At 37.2% G+C, this 16,319-nt stretch overlaps 1 protein-coding gene across 5 annotated transcripts in view; it reads right to left on the bottom strand.

Moving 5' to 3' along the window:
• ATE1 (arginyltransferase 1) overlaps positions 1–16,319 on the bottom strand; it is a 152,404-nt gene that overhangs the window by 73,471 nt on the left and 62,614 nt on the right. For all 5 annotated transcript variants that reach the window (XM_012453457.3, XM_012453454.3, XM_012453456.3 and 2 more), the window contains one exon: positions 11,977–12,076. In XM_012453457.3, coding sequence (XP_012308880.2) covers positions 11,977–12,076 — 100 coding nt within the window. The remainder of the gene's footprint in view (positions 1–11,976; positions 12,077–16,319) is intronic.

Below are 16,319 nucleotides of genomic sequence, written 5' to 3'. Positions count from 1 at the left end.
AATGACTTCCATGGAAAACTTGTACATGAACTTGGTCTGAAAAAGAGGCTCCGACTTCCACATGCAGAAACAAGTAAAAAACATCTCAATGCAAGAGAACACACAGAGCTCGGAGGTGGAAAGTTTCCATGCACATAGTGCCTGGCAAGAGCATGGGCTATGCAAGAGAAGGAAGCACACTTCCTTCTTCAATAGGTCGGGGTAGAGCTCAGACATTAGCATTTTTTAGAAAGCTCCACAGACAACCGATTATTTTCCAAGGCTGGGAATCAGGCACTATACCAAGCTTTCTAGTTCATTGCAAAGAGAGAGATAAGAAAAAGGATCAGAAAAATCTGACACATGATTAAATGTACTTTTATTTCTCCTAAAACTTACATTTAATTAACATGGCAAGCGTTTTAAGATACTCCAAAATTGAAAGTTTTATATACCTTATCATAAATGTGATAAGCAATGCCATTTACATGATATTCAATTCTTAACTCTCCTTCTTGTGGCTAAAATTAAAATGCTAGTTAAGGCAAACTCTGGGCAAGCTAACCATCTTGAGCTTCAATTTTCTCATCTGTAATGAAAAGCTTAGCAAGTAAAGAACTGCTTTGACTCTGGAGTGGCAAAATTTCACACACGTGACAGTTTTATAAATAAGAATTTGTAATGACCATGAGAATTCTTTTACCTCCCATCACCTCTAGGGGGCATCAAAAATCCCTTACTAAATTATCCTGTGGTAACTTTTCTTACTATGTCTAATTCATTGGACATTTGACATCAAGAAGACATGCTGAATCAAATGAATTCAGTATTTTGTTCTGTGCTATGGGTTACTGATGAGATCATTTGTATTCCTTTCAGCCCAGCAGTAGCAAAGTCACCTACCACGTGTATCCACATGCACCACTCTGGGCTGCAAGGCTATAGCAAAATAACATTTATTAATATTTTTGGTCAGCAATTTCTGAAAGGCTTGGAAGCTTGGGGGTTTCAGCTGTGCATAATTTTGGAGATGCAGCTCTTTTAATTCCTTTTTTTTTGGTAGGTGCTTACTATTATAATAGTAATGCCAAGTACCTATTTTTCGGCAAAGCCCTGCAGAATTCCAATTCTCACAATTGAGCTGAGACAGGCACACAAGCATGATTAATTACAGATGGATTCAGCCTTTTGTTTCTTTTCTGACATTTCAGAATTCTTTCTGATGTCTCAACGATCTCTATGTCTGACCATGTCATGGTACCAAACAGACTACCTGAAATCACTGTCTACTTTGGCCTGCATACAAGTCTGGATAAAGAATTCAGTCAAAATATCTTCTTCAGATCACAGAATGGCCTTACAGCAGCACTCTGAGAGATAACATGGGGGAAAAAAATTAATTATGCCTAATAACATTTCTATTTACTCTAATTTTCATTTCAAATATAATCATTTTGAAATGAGAAGGGGTTAAAGAGAACTAAACTTTACATGCAAATAAGAAATATTTGAAAAGCACAGGAACCCCATGTTTAAAGTTAAAAAAAAAGTAAATAGCTATTTTCAAGCATAAACCAAAAAGGAGACAAGGTAAAGAAAAAAAGAAGCCTATATACAAAATTTTGAGATGTGAAGTTAATACAGGATTAATTTTAAGAAGAATAATGAATTTTAAAAGAAATAATTTCCACTGAGCCCCTTCAATTTAATATAATTATATTAATTTATATAATAGTTTAATTATTAAATAATTTCCACTAATCCTTGAGATGGAATTATGGGAAATAAACTAAAGTGAAGTTAATATGATGACTATCATTATGCACACAATTAAAATCTGAATGTATGCACACAATTAAAATCTGAATGAAGGTTGAAAGGACTCATTTTTAATAAAGTTTTCTTTCCAACAATACAGGTTACAAATATGACATACAGAGATGGAAATGTTTAAACCAACACTCAGTTAAAAATTTATTTCATATCCCAGTTTAAAGAAAATACTGGCTTAGGCAGAATTTAAAAAATTTTTTCAGCTGTTCATCCTCTGCAGTACCCTGTGCTCAAGGAAGCAGTTTTTCCCATTACCAATTGTACTTGCCTTAATGCTAACTCCTCAGTGATTAGCTCACATACAAATAAGAGGCACAACTCTAACAAATGGAACATGTGAAGTCTACCAGAAGTCTTCTCAATGAGGGTTCCCTTAAACTTAGGAAGAGTCACAAATAACATCACACCCATTACATCACACCCATTACAACAGCTAATATTAAAAGCAAAAACAAACCAAAGCCCAGAAAATAACAAGTGTTGGTGAAGATGTGGAGAAACTGGAACCCTTGTGTACTGCTGGTGGGAATGTGAAATGGTGTACCTTATGGAAAACAGGTGGCAGTTCCTCAAAAAATTGTAAATAGAATTACCACTGATTCAGCAATTCCACTTACAGGTATAAACAAAAGAAGAGAAAGAGAGTCTCAAAGAGATATTTGTCCTCAGTGTCCAAAGCAGCATTATTCATAACAGCCTCAGGACTGGGGCAGCCCAGATGCCAATGGATAAACAGATAAACAAAATGTGGTACATACATACAATGAAGTATTATTCAGCCTGAAAGAGGAAAGAAGTTCTGACACATGTGACAACATGAATGAACCTTGAGGTATTAAGCTAAGTGAATTAAGCCAGCTACAAAAAGACAAATACTATGATTCCACTTATATGAGGTACCTATAGTAGTCAAATTCTTAGGGATGGGGAGGTGGGGGGCTGCTGTCTATTGGGTACAGAGTACTAATTGTGTAAGATGAAGAACTGAGATGGAAGGTGGTGATGGTGGCATAGCAATGTGAATGTACTTAATACCACCGAACTGAGCACTTAAAAGTGTTTAAGAGGGTAAACATTATATGTATTTTACCACAACCAACACTAATTTTTTTTCTTTTTTGAGGTAGGGTCTCACTGTGTTGCCAAGCTACAGTGCAGTGGTGCGACCTCCGCTCACTGCAACCTCCGCCTCCCAGGAGAAATTCTTCTCCGTTCAAAATACAGTTTCCACCAATTTCAACCAATGCCTGAGTCCCCAAATTGATACTGAGCTACACTAAAACAGTACCAAGTCCCATTAAAATGGCCACAATTATTATAATAGCTCATGTGAGCAATGATAATACAACATATAAAGACAATTTCCTTTCATCAATGACTCTATTTATCATCTCTCATTAAATTCTTTTGTGACTATCTTGTGCCTTACATGTAAGACTATGGTCTCAGACAAAAAATATCTGACTATGTAATACAATGACTACATAATGTATATAATGTGAATCAGCCTTTATTTAAAACCCATACATACTGAACAGTAAAACCGAAAAATTCAATAAAACCATTTTAGATAATATGATGTACAAGAATATAATTGCTATGAATTAGCAAACTTCCTTAGGGAGGAGAATTTATTGTAATGTATCCTGTTTATATACTATGAAGATGACCACATACTGGTTTTCCTCTTGTAGTGCTCACCATTGGCAAGGCAAGCAAAATCAAAATCTGTCAGCATGTTAAGATACTTTGTAGGCTCATGTCAGGATATTAAATGAAATGCCTTATAAAGACAAATTCTCATAAGCCCAATGAGCACATCTCTAGGCATGACTGCAAATGGAAATTAAATGACTTTGCCAAAACTCTTACATGAAGCCATCAGAAACCCCTCAAGTCCGTTCAGCTCAATTCAAGACATGAGTCTGCACAGCACAACAGAGAATGAAGGTGTGACTTCCACACCTACACCATGTGTTTCAGTCATCCATGGCTGAGTAGCAAACCACCCAAAAAAGTTAGTGGCCTTAAACAATAACTTATTATTCCTCATGAGTCTGTGGGTTGGCTACAGCTCAGCTAGGTGGGTTTTCTTCTGGTCTCTCTCAAGCTCAATCATGCAGATGCATTCAGCTTGGGTGAGCTGAAACATCCAAGATGGCTTCAGGCCTCATATGGTGGTCTCTTTCTCCAGGAGGGTACTATGATGGCTAGCTCCAAAGACAGAGAAAGTAAAAGCTGCCAGACCTCTTAAGGCCTGAGATTGGAAGTCTCAGACAGTTCCTCACCTCTTAAGGCCTGAGATTGGAAGTCTCAGACAGTTCCTTCCAGGCTACCCATTAGTCCATGCAAGTCATCAGGTCAGTCCAATCTAGGATGAGGAAAACAGCCTAGACTGCTGATGGGTTGAGCAGCATGCACAGAGATGAGAGGCCCTGATGGTGGACAGCTTTGAAAACCATCCACCAAAACATGGGGCTCACTACACATAAAGACAGACACATCATTTCAGCATGCCATTGTGATAGCTCATTACTCAACAAAAAAGAGCAGGTAAATGAGCTCTTTTGTGTTATTTCAGACCTGCTATTCAATACTTTAATTTGCTTTACATCATACAATAAATATATGGTGAAGATTGTAACTTACATGTACAAATCTGTATAAGAAAATCCAAATGAAACATTAATCTAGTTTCAGTTGTCACATGGTACCACTTAATGTACTATATTATAATTATCTATGTCCCCCTAAGTTGTAACCTTCATTAGGGCTGAATGTCTACACTGCTTACAAATATATTCCCAGTGTCTAGCATGTACCAGGCACCTAACAGGCTGCTCCTTCTTGGTTGTTAAAAATATCACTCCTATTTAAGAAATATATTCCTCTTTTTTTAAATACCAGATAGAAAACATGTTTGTAGGCTTTTCCATGTATATTTTACAATGTGGCAAAATAGGCCATTACTAGTGTTTTACATACTTACATGCTAAGAAAAAAAGAATTTTAATTGTTTTTGTAGCCATATACTAAATTAACCCCCATTCAAATCTCAAAAATAAGAGATTTTACAATAGTGTGCAATTCATTTTCTGTGAGTTATTTCTTGCTGGTCTCTAGTTCCAGACCTTCAACTGGCAATGAGAAATATTCATACTTGGACCAACACCTCTCTTACAATTTTGAACAGCACATTTTCTGATTGAAAAGATCTATTTTAAGAAGCAGATGTGCTATTCCCTTGTAAGTGAGGGTTCTCATGTGCTCAAAGTATAACATAGTATTTGCTATGGTGTAGACCTGGTTTACCCGACAACGCCCATGGTGGAATCTGACTACTGGTGTGGCAGTGTTGGAAGATGGGGCCTGGTGGGAAGTGTTTGGATCATGGGAGAACTGCCCTGGGGAACAGATTTAAAGCTGTCTAGTGGGAGTGAGTAGGTTCTCGCTCTCATGGGAATGGATGTGTTCCTGAGAGCAGGTTACTATAAATAAACTTAGGCTCTCCTGCCTGTCTCTGTGCTCACCCAGTCCCCCTTCTGTTTCTCCATTTCACTATGACACAGCACAGGGCCCTCACCAGAAGCTGGGCAAGTGCCATGCCCTTGGACTTTCCCATCACCAAAATCATGAGCTAAATAAAACTCTTTTCTTTATAAATTCTCAAACCTCAGGTATCCTGTTATATAAACACAAAAAGAACAAAGACAACATCCTTAACTGAAATGAAAATAACTTTAATCCTGCGGTTACCTAAAATTACTCATTTAAAATCATAAGGCAATGCAAACTATTTTCTTAAAATTAACAACATAAAAATTAAAATCAACATGTTGTTGAAAACCCAAAAGTGTTCCCAAAAAATGATGCCAGGAAAATGCTGACTTTATGAAGTTAATTCAATCTTCAAAAATTCTATCATTATCTCGCAAATAGTTACAGAATCACTAAGTATACTTCAGATTCTCAGAATTCTCCCTCCCAAGAACAAATAATGTGAACATAATATATCAAAAATTTGTTTAAATGGTAACATTGAGTCCCAGATTGTCTTTTTCTACTTTGGACTGTAACTTAGTTTCCTAAATGTTGATGTTTCAAAATTCTAAACATACTAATTTTGGGGACTAAGGAAGGAAACATTATAATTCCTGAAATCACAAGTTATTCTTAATACTTCCAATATTCTTCAGACTCCTTACTCATTAGAATGGATATCTTAAAAATTACTTAATAAAAAAAATGAAGGACAGTAGTATTACAAATATATTTAGCATACAGTGAATACTAAAACATTGGAAAATTCCAGTGAACACCATTAAACACTATTTCGAATAACCTAACATTTGGATTTCTTGGCAAATAAGCAGCCTCACGCACATAAGTTTATGTATAAACTTATTTTGCTTCCAAGATTTGTTATTTCTTGGAACACTACTCATATATTTTGTATAATCAACTTATTAATATTTATGTTCACACTGTTGTTTACATTATTATCAGCAGACAGACAACACACACACACACATTCCATAACACAGTTACAAGCAAGACTATTGATGAGACGATGAGTGCTCCCTCCTCTGCACTCCCGTCCTGCTTCCTGCGAGTGTCAACCTTCACTGTCAGCTCTGCAAGTCAGAGTTTCCTGTCCTTTCTTTTGACTTGACATCTGTTGGATTCCTTCAAACTAGTAACATTTTTATGCTGATTGTTTAAATTCTTGAAGGAGAATTCTAATACTTTCTCCCAATTTCCTGATTTTTCAATTGATTTTTGTCAAGACTCATGATTTGAAAAAACATAAATTTACCAAAAACAAAAAAAAATTGCCACATGGCAACAATTCATTTTCTGTGAATTATTTCTTGCTGGTCTCTAGTTCTAGACCTTCAACTGGCAATGAGAAATAATCATGCTTGGACTTGGAAGTTTTCATGTCAGCTTTACTTTATTTAAAACAAGACCAATCTGCTTTTGAAGTGATTTATACCAACCCAGACCAGCTACTAATTCCAATAATTGTATATAATCAGTCACCTTTTATAATGATACTTGTTGCTCTAAAGATCTTCTATAGACACAGTAACTTGCTATTTTAAAAACAGGAATGAAGTGCCAATAATCTACAGTGACCATAAATTATTCTGAATTGCTCAGCTTTATCCCTAAGTAAACAGAAATTACAGTCTTAGCTTCTGATGCAGTATTTGGAAGAGGGACTAAAGGAGTGACATGATATTCTGCCACACAACCTGACTAGTCCTCCTCAAATTCAGTAGCTCAGTTTGTGGGGTAAGTAGGAAAGTTACAATGGTGCTAGCACAGAAAGGGTGCTCTTTTCTGATCTAAATGGCCTTGACTTGAGTATTAGATTGCCATCAATTATGACATACAGGTAGGAGTCCTACAACAAATGTACCAATTTCACCTCACTCCAATGGAGCAAACCAACCATTTTATTTATTCAGCCAACAAATACCTGAGCTCTAAGAGACTTTTTTTTTTGCTCTAAACAGATAGGGCCAAAGCTGACAGACACCCGGTGGCACGATATAGGATTTGTTACTTAAAGGTTCACTACACTGCAGCACTATTCCCTAACAGAGCTCAGTGTCTGGCATGATTTGGCTTTGTGCCCCCACGCAAATCTCAGCTTGAATTGTACTCCCATAATTTGCACATGTTGTGAGAGAGACCTAGTGGGAGATAATATGAATCATGGGGGCGGTTCCCTCCATATTATTCTCGTGGAAGTAAGTCTCATGAGATATGATGGTTTTATCAGGGGTTTCCACTTTTGCATCTTCCTCATTTTCTCTTGCTGCTGCCACATAAGAAGTGCCTTTTACCTCCCACTATGATTATGAGGCCTCCCCAGTCCATGTAAGTCCAATTAAACCTCTTTTTCTTCCCCTTCTCAGGTACATCTTTATCAGCAGCATAAAAATGGACTAATGCAGTGCCACTGGCCTCTAAGCAAAAGACAAGTGTTCACAACTGTAGGAACTTTTACAGAGAGGCAGTACTGGTATCCAGTAATACATGCCTTTCCCTTTCCCCAGCATCTAAACTAATCTAAGAAGTTTGGTTAATAACAAGAGCAGGCATGCAGAAATTTGGATGTCAGTTATCAGTATGCAAAGAGAGAGAGCCTTGACAGGTCTCAACAAAAGCTCAGGTAATGATTTCATGAATGCTACCCAACTGGATAGAATCTACACTCAAACACAGATAACAACCTGTCTAATTTCTACATCATTCCCATTTACAGTTGCAAAAACTGAGACCAGATGTAGTTAAGCAACTTCTCCAAGCTGTTATACATTCCTGTGTCACCACCTCCCTTTGCTATCCAAGTATTTATCAATACTCACAGATAATCAGTCATAATACCTACCACATTGTTAGAACTGTGTATCTGTTACTAAGTTATAACCTATTTGTAAAGTAGAAGCCATCTCATTCGTGCTCAACAAATCTTCGTTTAAAAAATGAAGGCATTTCTCACTGTCCTACATGTTCCTCGGCCCTCTGCATTAGTATTTTCATTTATTAGTTCAGCAAATGTATGCTAAGCATTAAACATCTACTACGTGGCAGGCACACTGTAGCTACCTGGGAAACAAGAAGTTAAATGTCATTAGATTCTCAGGAATGTATGCACAGGAGATAGACTAGTTCTGGGAAGAAACATCAACTGCTACGGGGTAAGTGGGTGAATGACGAAATCTGGTCTTAATCAACTGCTACGGGGTAAGTGGGTGAATGATGACGAAATCTGGTCTTAAGTCCAGTAGAGATTACTGGAGTTGAATTCCCCAGTAGACAGGGAATTTGCAAGCATGGGGGAGGGGCAAGGGAAGGGAAAAAAATGAGAATTCTCTAGTTGGTCAGTATTTCATGTTCTATGCCACAGATGACAAGGCAAAGATATGAGCTTCTTCAATAGGAGTAATTCTGGATTTAACAAACAGAAAACAGCAAAGTTTAAAATGGGAAATAATAAGCTTTCGTTTCTCAAGAGGCTCTCAGCTGTGAAAAAATATTTTGCTACACTTATTATCTAGTGTGACGTCATATCAGAATCTCTGAGCATTAAAAAAATCTGACGCGGCCGGGCGCGGTGGCTCACGCCTGTAATCTCAGCACTTTGGGAGGCCGAGGCGGGTGGATCACGAGGTCAAGAGATTGAGACCATCCCGGTCAACATGGTGAAACTCCGTCTCTACTAGAAATATAAAAAAAATTAGTTGGGCATGGTGGCGCGTGCCTGTAATCCCAGCTACTCGGGAGGCTGAGGCAGGAGAATTGCCTGAACCCAGGAGGCGGAGGTTGCGGTAAGCCGAGATCGCACCATTGCACTCCAGCCTGGGTAACAAGAGCGAAACTCCATCTCAAAAAAAAAAAAAAAAAAAAAAAAATCTGATGCCCACAGTTGATCCCAGACCAATTACTTAAAATCTCTGAAGATATGGCCTAACGATGGGTCTTACGAAAATGTTCTCCAGGCCATAAACTACAGTCAAAACTGACAACTGCAGCAACTAAAAGGCTAGGCAGTGCTAAACTGTTTCCTCAGTCTCTTTCTGAAATGACCCCAAAACTTCCCATTGGCTGACTTTGTGACATTCAAATCTTAGCCTAAACATTCATCCTCAGAGAGGATGACAACACAATCTAAAGTAGCCACACACACTCAGTTAATTAATGTCTACCACACAGCACTCATCCCTATCTGACATCTGTCTTCTTTATTACTGTTAGCTTCTCTACTAGAATGGAAGTTCCACGAGGCCAGGGATGTTGCCTGTATTGCTCACAGCTGTTATTTTCCAGTAGGATCTGAATGACTATTTCCTGGATGAAGGAAGGAAGTAAACCAGAAGGCAAGCAGACATGGGGGTACCACTCATATAAATGGAATTAAACGAATAATATTTTGAAGCTATAATTCTGATAGATTTGGATTGGATATAATTAAGGCAGACTGAAAGCACATAGTATTTTTAATTCCTTAACTTAAAACTAAATAAAGGCTGGCTTGAATTTCCAAGCAGAGGTCTACCTAGGAAGGAGACTAAAGAATATGAAATATTTAGTCTAGACTAGAGTCAACAAAGGTGTGAGCAAAACGTCTTCATGAAGAGGAAAAGGATGATGAAACTATAGCCAACATTTCCACGAATGACAAAAAATAAAACAGGTTAAAATATAGAGCAAATTAGAATTTAGCTTAGGCATAACGAAAAACTTTCAAAAGAAATGCTGTGAAACTAGAATGGCCATCACAGATGAGACACAAAAGTGCAAGCTCTGCAAGTCCCTAAGTCTGGTATGAAAATATTTCATTTGAATGGGTCATGTACTAAAGGAAGATTAATATAAGAACGGCCTGAGTTTTCTTTGAGTCTTATAAACACATTAAAGTATCTTGAGTACTAGAGTTTTCTGCTCTGAACAAATTTAGATCTAGTACCAGATAAAAATGAGCCAGAAGGATAAAATACTAGTAAAAACTTAACCAAATCATTATTTTTAGGCAAACAGAAATATGCTCATGCTTTTCCTTCTGTACAGAACATACGTTAAGGCCTATCAAGTCAATTAATAATTCAGGCATAAAAGAAGTTCTTGAAGATAAGCACATTCGGAGGTTACCTCCTACAATGAACACTTAAGTATGAGCTCAAAAGAAAACCTCCAAGCACCAGCAGGACACACCTTTGTCAGCTTATCTGGACTGTCGATGTAAAACCAGCAAGGCACTGTGCTTTTCTCTCTCAAAGCCAGTCCTACTTTCAGAATCCATAGTTTCTGACAATGGAACTGCCTCCCCAGCCATGCAGTACTTAACCTCAAAGCTTTGGAATTATAATCATCCCCAAATTTAGTTAATCACCAAGCCCTGTGAATTACTCCTTTGTAAGAAAGAAAAAGGCAGGGAGAAATTTATCAATTAAAGAGATTTAACAGACACATCACAAATATAATATATGAAACTTATTGGGTCTTAAGTCAAACAAATTGACTGTAAAAAGATTATGAGACAATAAAAAAATAGGAAATATGAACACTGACTAGATATCAGGTGATATTTAGAAACACTGTTAATACTTTCTAGGTATACAATGCGATCATGGTTATGTTTTCAAAATGCCCTTATCTTTTAGAAATACATACTACAATATTGACAGATTAAGTGATATTTTTGATTTGCTCCAAAATAATTCAAGAGAGAGTGGAGGTGGAAACAGAGTGAAGGAATAGATGAAATAAATGCATGAAAATTGCTAAAGCTGGGTAATGGGTACAAGGGGTTCAATTACGCTTTTTTCTTTAATTTGGCATGTTTTTAAACCCCCATTAAGTCCTATGTCTATGAATGGATATATGTATATTTTCTGATTTACACTGCTCTGCAACTGTTGATGACTCCCAGGTGCCTAAGTACCTTAGCCCAGCCTCAGGGTCCCCTTTGGTTACCCTTTTTGCTAAAAACATATCATCAATACTTTCCCTTCTAATCCTTTCTTTTACTGCTTCTTCTTGAAATGTGCTTCTTCATCCTACCTACTCTTTTCTTGAGCTACTCCTTCCTTTCCTCTTCCACATCTTCTACAGTTAAAAAAAAAATCCATGTCCTCATAGGCCACTGACCAGACCACTGTATGCTCTGGTTTTATGTAAAATGCTCCTAATCTTCACCTGGATCTCAAGTTTTAAGTAGAAGATCCATGCATCTTCAGAGCTGAAGGCCTCACTCTAAGGAAAACAGAGGTGTTTGGTTATTGCTAGCACAGTGGGTGGAAGGCAGTGGGTCTGCTCCTCTGCACTGGTCTTTACTCTGCAATTTTTACAGTGGGCTACTCATACTTAGGAAACATCAAAGGGTTTCATTAACAAGAGTCATAAAACTTTTTTTTTAAAGGGAAATCTGAAATATACTTAAATCTCACAATAATTCAATGGATTACAAGAGCAGGAGAGGCTGTGGTTCTCATTACAGAAAGCTTAATTTCTGAGGCAGCAAAGAGATTTCCTTATTAACCCACTGGTCCTTCCTTCAAAGCTTCAAATCCAGTGCCCTGAGATAAACCTTTTATTAGAGATTCATTTTTCTATAATAAAAACAGACATATATGTGAAAATCAACTTTACCTTATATTTCATCTTGGGACATGAATGAATGTAGAAACCCATATAATAATAGCTGAGCTGAGAAGTTTTCTCATGGAGTTGCCGAGTAAAAGCAATTTCTCTGCCAAAAGAAAAAGAAGAAAGCTGAAGGCAGTTAATTCTGGTTCTAATGTTCCAAAATCTATGTAATTTGATGGTAAACATTTGATAAAATCTGATACTAAGCTATCGAAAAATTACAAATATTGAAAGAAAAACGACTTTTAAAACACTATACATACAGGACAAAAATGAGTATTGGAAAAGAAAAAAACACTATACAATGATTTTTACCAAAGAAATATTAAACCCCTCTAAATAATATTAAGCAAATGCATCTAAGTTCAGGTTTTACACTTTATTGGGCAAAGTAGCTGATCTAAAATTCAAATAGCATAAAATGAAAGAGACCTACAGTGTCCTATTACTGTTCATCAAGCCCTATGGTTCTCAAAGAATCTGAGCTTAGTAGGTTAAAAACAGTACAGCAAATTTTAGAAAACTCAAAAGCCAACATATTTCAGGAATAATATTATGACCACTTACATGCAAACACTTTCAGCTGTATATGACGCATAACTCATTTCTTTATCTAGATACAACTTTATTTCCCCTAAAACTAGAGAGCAGGAAATACCATGTTACTTCACCACATTTTCTGTATTTGTTGGAATAAGCCAGATAACCTGAACATAAAAAGTTGTCAGTATCTCCACTGTATCGCCTGTGCATGAAGTGGTTTTAATTTGCATCCTGATAAATTTTGGCAAAGAATTTCATTCTACTTGCCCAGCTAAATGACTGACTTGAGAGTGCTAAGTAAAACTTCAGTACATTTCTAAAGTATGAGAAAGTAGTTTTGTTTTTATATTTGTTTCTCGAAGGTATTCTTTTCTTTTTTAGTAGCAAGTAATGCTTAAAATTCTAAAGAAATGCATTTGCAATGCAATATTCTGTGCATTTTTCTAGCTCAAGTTTAAATCCTTGAAGAATTATTACCATAAAAATTCATTTTTAAATTAAAAGTATTCCTAAATCCAACCAGACTAAACATTATTAGCCTATAAGAGAATAAATCCTATTCCCAGAACTAATCCATTCTCAGGGTTCAAACTGAGGAAAGAATGCACTGACACAAGCAAACATAAGACCACCAATTCCAAGAAGGCCCACCCAGTCTAGGTACCACTCCACTGGTCCTGTCCACCTTAGTTCATTTCATCACCTCTCCTCGGTCATCCTTAATTCTTTTCCTCATCCCCATGTGTAATCCATTAGCAGGTCTTTTGGGCTTTATCTCTAAAATATGTCTTGAATCTGATTGCTTCTCACCACCTCCACCTCAGATATTCTGGTTCAAGCACCATCATGGTGCCCCTAAATGACTGCAGCAGCCTCCCAACTGGCTCTTCTGTTTCTGCTCTTGCCCCTCCATATTCTCCGTAGAACAGGCCAAGTAGTCTTTTACAATATTAATCAGATCTCCCAATCCCCCATCCCAGTAGTGTGTTGGTACCACATATAAATAAAACTCAACTTCCCCACCATGTCCTACAAGCGCTACTCCACCTGCCTCCTTCTCACCAATTCCACCTGCCTCTCTGCCCCTTGCAGAGGGCTCTCTACGTCCTTCCCTATACACGAGTCCAAAAGACTTTTCTGTTTCTCTTGGCCACCTCAGGGCACTAAGATTTGCTGCCAGTCACCTGAACTCCTTCCTACCCTCAGATATTTACGCGGCAGGTTCCTTTTTTCCTTCCTTTGCCTCTGAAATGTCACCTGTTCATAGAGGTCTTTCCTGACCATTGTATATAAAACAGGCTTCATGCCCACCACCACTAATTTTATTTTTGTCACAGTGCTAGGGAGTATCTAAAATTTTATCTGTTTTATTATTTATGGTCTGCTTGGACAAACTAGAAACCTTTCTTATTCATGTCTATGAGCATAATTACATTTTTAAAATGTATCTTTCTAAAAATATGAAAACAAATGCCATGCTTATGATCCCCAATTCAAACAATTATTTAATCTACAGGCTATGGATAAGCAGAGGCTGATTACAAAAATAAATTAATAAAAATAAAAATCTACAGGCTAGATTATATAAAATCTAAAAACATAAAACTATATTGATTGTTGGACTGCTTAAGAAACTTAAGAAATTGAGGGGAAAGGTGTCACCAAAATGCATTAAAATCAATAATGGAATTAGCAACTGGTAACCTACTTTCTCCAATTTTGCTTCAAGATGTCAATCTCCCGGCTGCCTTTCCTTTTCTATAAACTCCTCAACTCCTATTCTCAAGAGCACCAAAAGGAAGTGACAAGACTACAGAGCAGTTGCAACCATGCCACTCTCAACTGGCAAACCTTTCATGACCTCAGGCTCCTCTTCGGCTCCTTCACGGCTCTCCAGCTCTAGGGTTTGCAGGGATATACTAGGCGATCAATATAACTCTTGCTACTATCTCAATATCTAAATCATCTCTCAGTTTATTGAACCATGAAGTATTTCATACATAGGCCAGAGCTTATTATGTAGAAAGAAATCTCACCCTTAAAAATCCATCTGAGAAGTCTAGAAAAAAATCTGTAACACATTGTAAAGTGATAACACAAAAACAAAACAAAACAAAAAACTAGCAATTATTTGAAAGTATTGACTGATTTGGGCATAAAGAAAATGTATCTTTTCTGAAAGAAAACTTCTGAAGTTATATAATAATTGTAAAATCTAAAGTTATAAAACATGAATGCTTTAAATTATCAGTTTCAATTTCAGTGAGAGCACCAACAGCCATAAGCATTTTTAAACTACTTTATACAAAAATGTGATTAAATACATAAGAATAAAAGACTGTTACAGAGATCCATTATAAATATTATGTAATTGTGGATTTGTTATAAATTGGCATCAAGAAAAAAGTCAAGTTGAAAATGCTAAAATGAAGAACTTGATATTGTGGGCCACTGAAACACACACAAAAAAATCAATTGTGGACCAGATTTTTTTTTTAATTAAATTTCTAAGTTAAAGAAAAATTTCAACTCTTTTATAATTCATAAAAAAGCACATACAGTACATTTTACTATGACGTGAAAATGTGACCATCAGACGTAAGACTAAGATATGAAAAAAGTATGACAAATAGTAAAGAGTGAGAAAAAGACTCAAGCTCCCAAACAAAAGAAAAATGGTTTCCAACCCTCCTTCCCTCCTCTGCCACATATACACACAAACAGAAATAAATACAGAAAACTGGAGTATGACTCTAATCTTCTCACCACTAAAAATGTTTTGCACTGCATACATATATTTCCAGCCATGGAAATTATCTTTTGATGAAGGTCATAAATTCAAGCAGACTGCCAGGGATTCCCCAGGCCCGTTCTGTATACATGCATATATCTTCCAGTAGACTCATATTATTTTGATTCATTTATACCACATTAATTTAACTTTTAATTAATAGTAAAAAATATAGAGCTGAATGCAGTGCAATTCCAGCTACCTGAAAGGCTGAAGGAGGATCACTTGAGCCCAGGAGTTCAAGACCAACCTGGGCAGTATAGCAAGACCCCATCTCAGTTGAAAAAGAAAAAAGGAAGTAGAAACTAGTGATGACAAGAATATAAGTAATATAATACTTAAGGAATATAAGTAGTTCTGATGGGGAGCATAAATAAATGTATAAACAAAGAAAGCTACCCACAAATACAATGACTTCTTTTTTTTTTTTTTTTTTTTTTTTTGAGACGGAGTTTCGCTCTTGATACCCAGGCTGGAGTGCAATGGCGCGATCTCGGCTCACCGCAACCTCCGCCTCCTGGGTTCAGGCAATTCTCCTGCCTCAGCCTCCTGAGTAGCTGGGATTACAGGCACGCACCACCGTGCCCAGCTAATTTTTTGTATTAGTAGAGACGGGGTTTCACCATGTTGACCAGGATGGTCTCGATCTCTTGACCTCGTGATCCACCCGCCTCAGCCTCCCAAAGTGCTGGGATTACAGGCTTGAGCCACCGCGCCCGGCCTTTTTTTTTTTTTTTTTTTCTGAGAAAGAGTTTCGCTCTTGTTACCCAGGCTGGAGTGCAATGGCACCATCTCGGCTCACTGCAACCTCCACCTCCTGGGTTCAGGCAATTCTCCTGCCTCAGCCTCCTGAGTAGCTGGGATTACAGGCACGCACCACCATGCCCAGTTAATTTTTTGTATTTTTAGTAGAGACGGGGTTTCAGGTTTTACCATGTTGACCAGGATGGTCTCGATCTCTTGACCTCGTGATCCACCCACCTCGGCCTTCCAAAGTGCTGGGATTACAGGC

The sequence above is a fragment of the Aotus nancymaae genome, unplaced genomic scaffold (genome assembly GCF_030222135.1).
Source record: "Aotus nancymaae isolate 86718 unplaced genomic scaffold, 86718_ANA_hifiasm-v0.15.2.pri h1tg000010l, whole genome shotgun sequence".
Classification (NCBI taxonomy): domain Eukaryota; kingdom Metazoa; phylum Chordata; class Mammalia; order Primates; family Aotidae; genus Aotus; species Aotus nancymaae.
The sequence above is the reverse complement of the archived record's forward strand: the minus strand, read 5'-3'. Positions and strand labels throughout refer to the sequence as shown.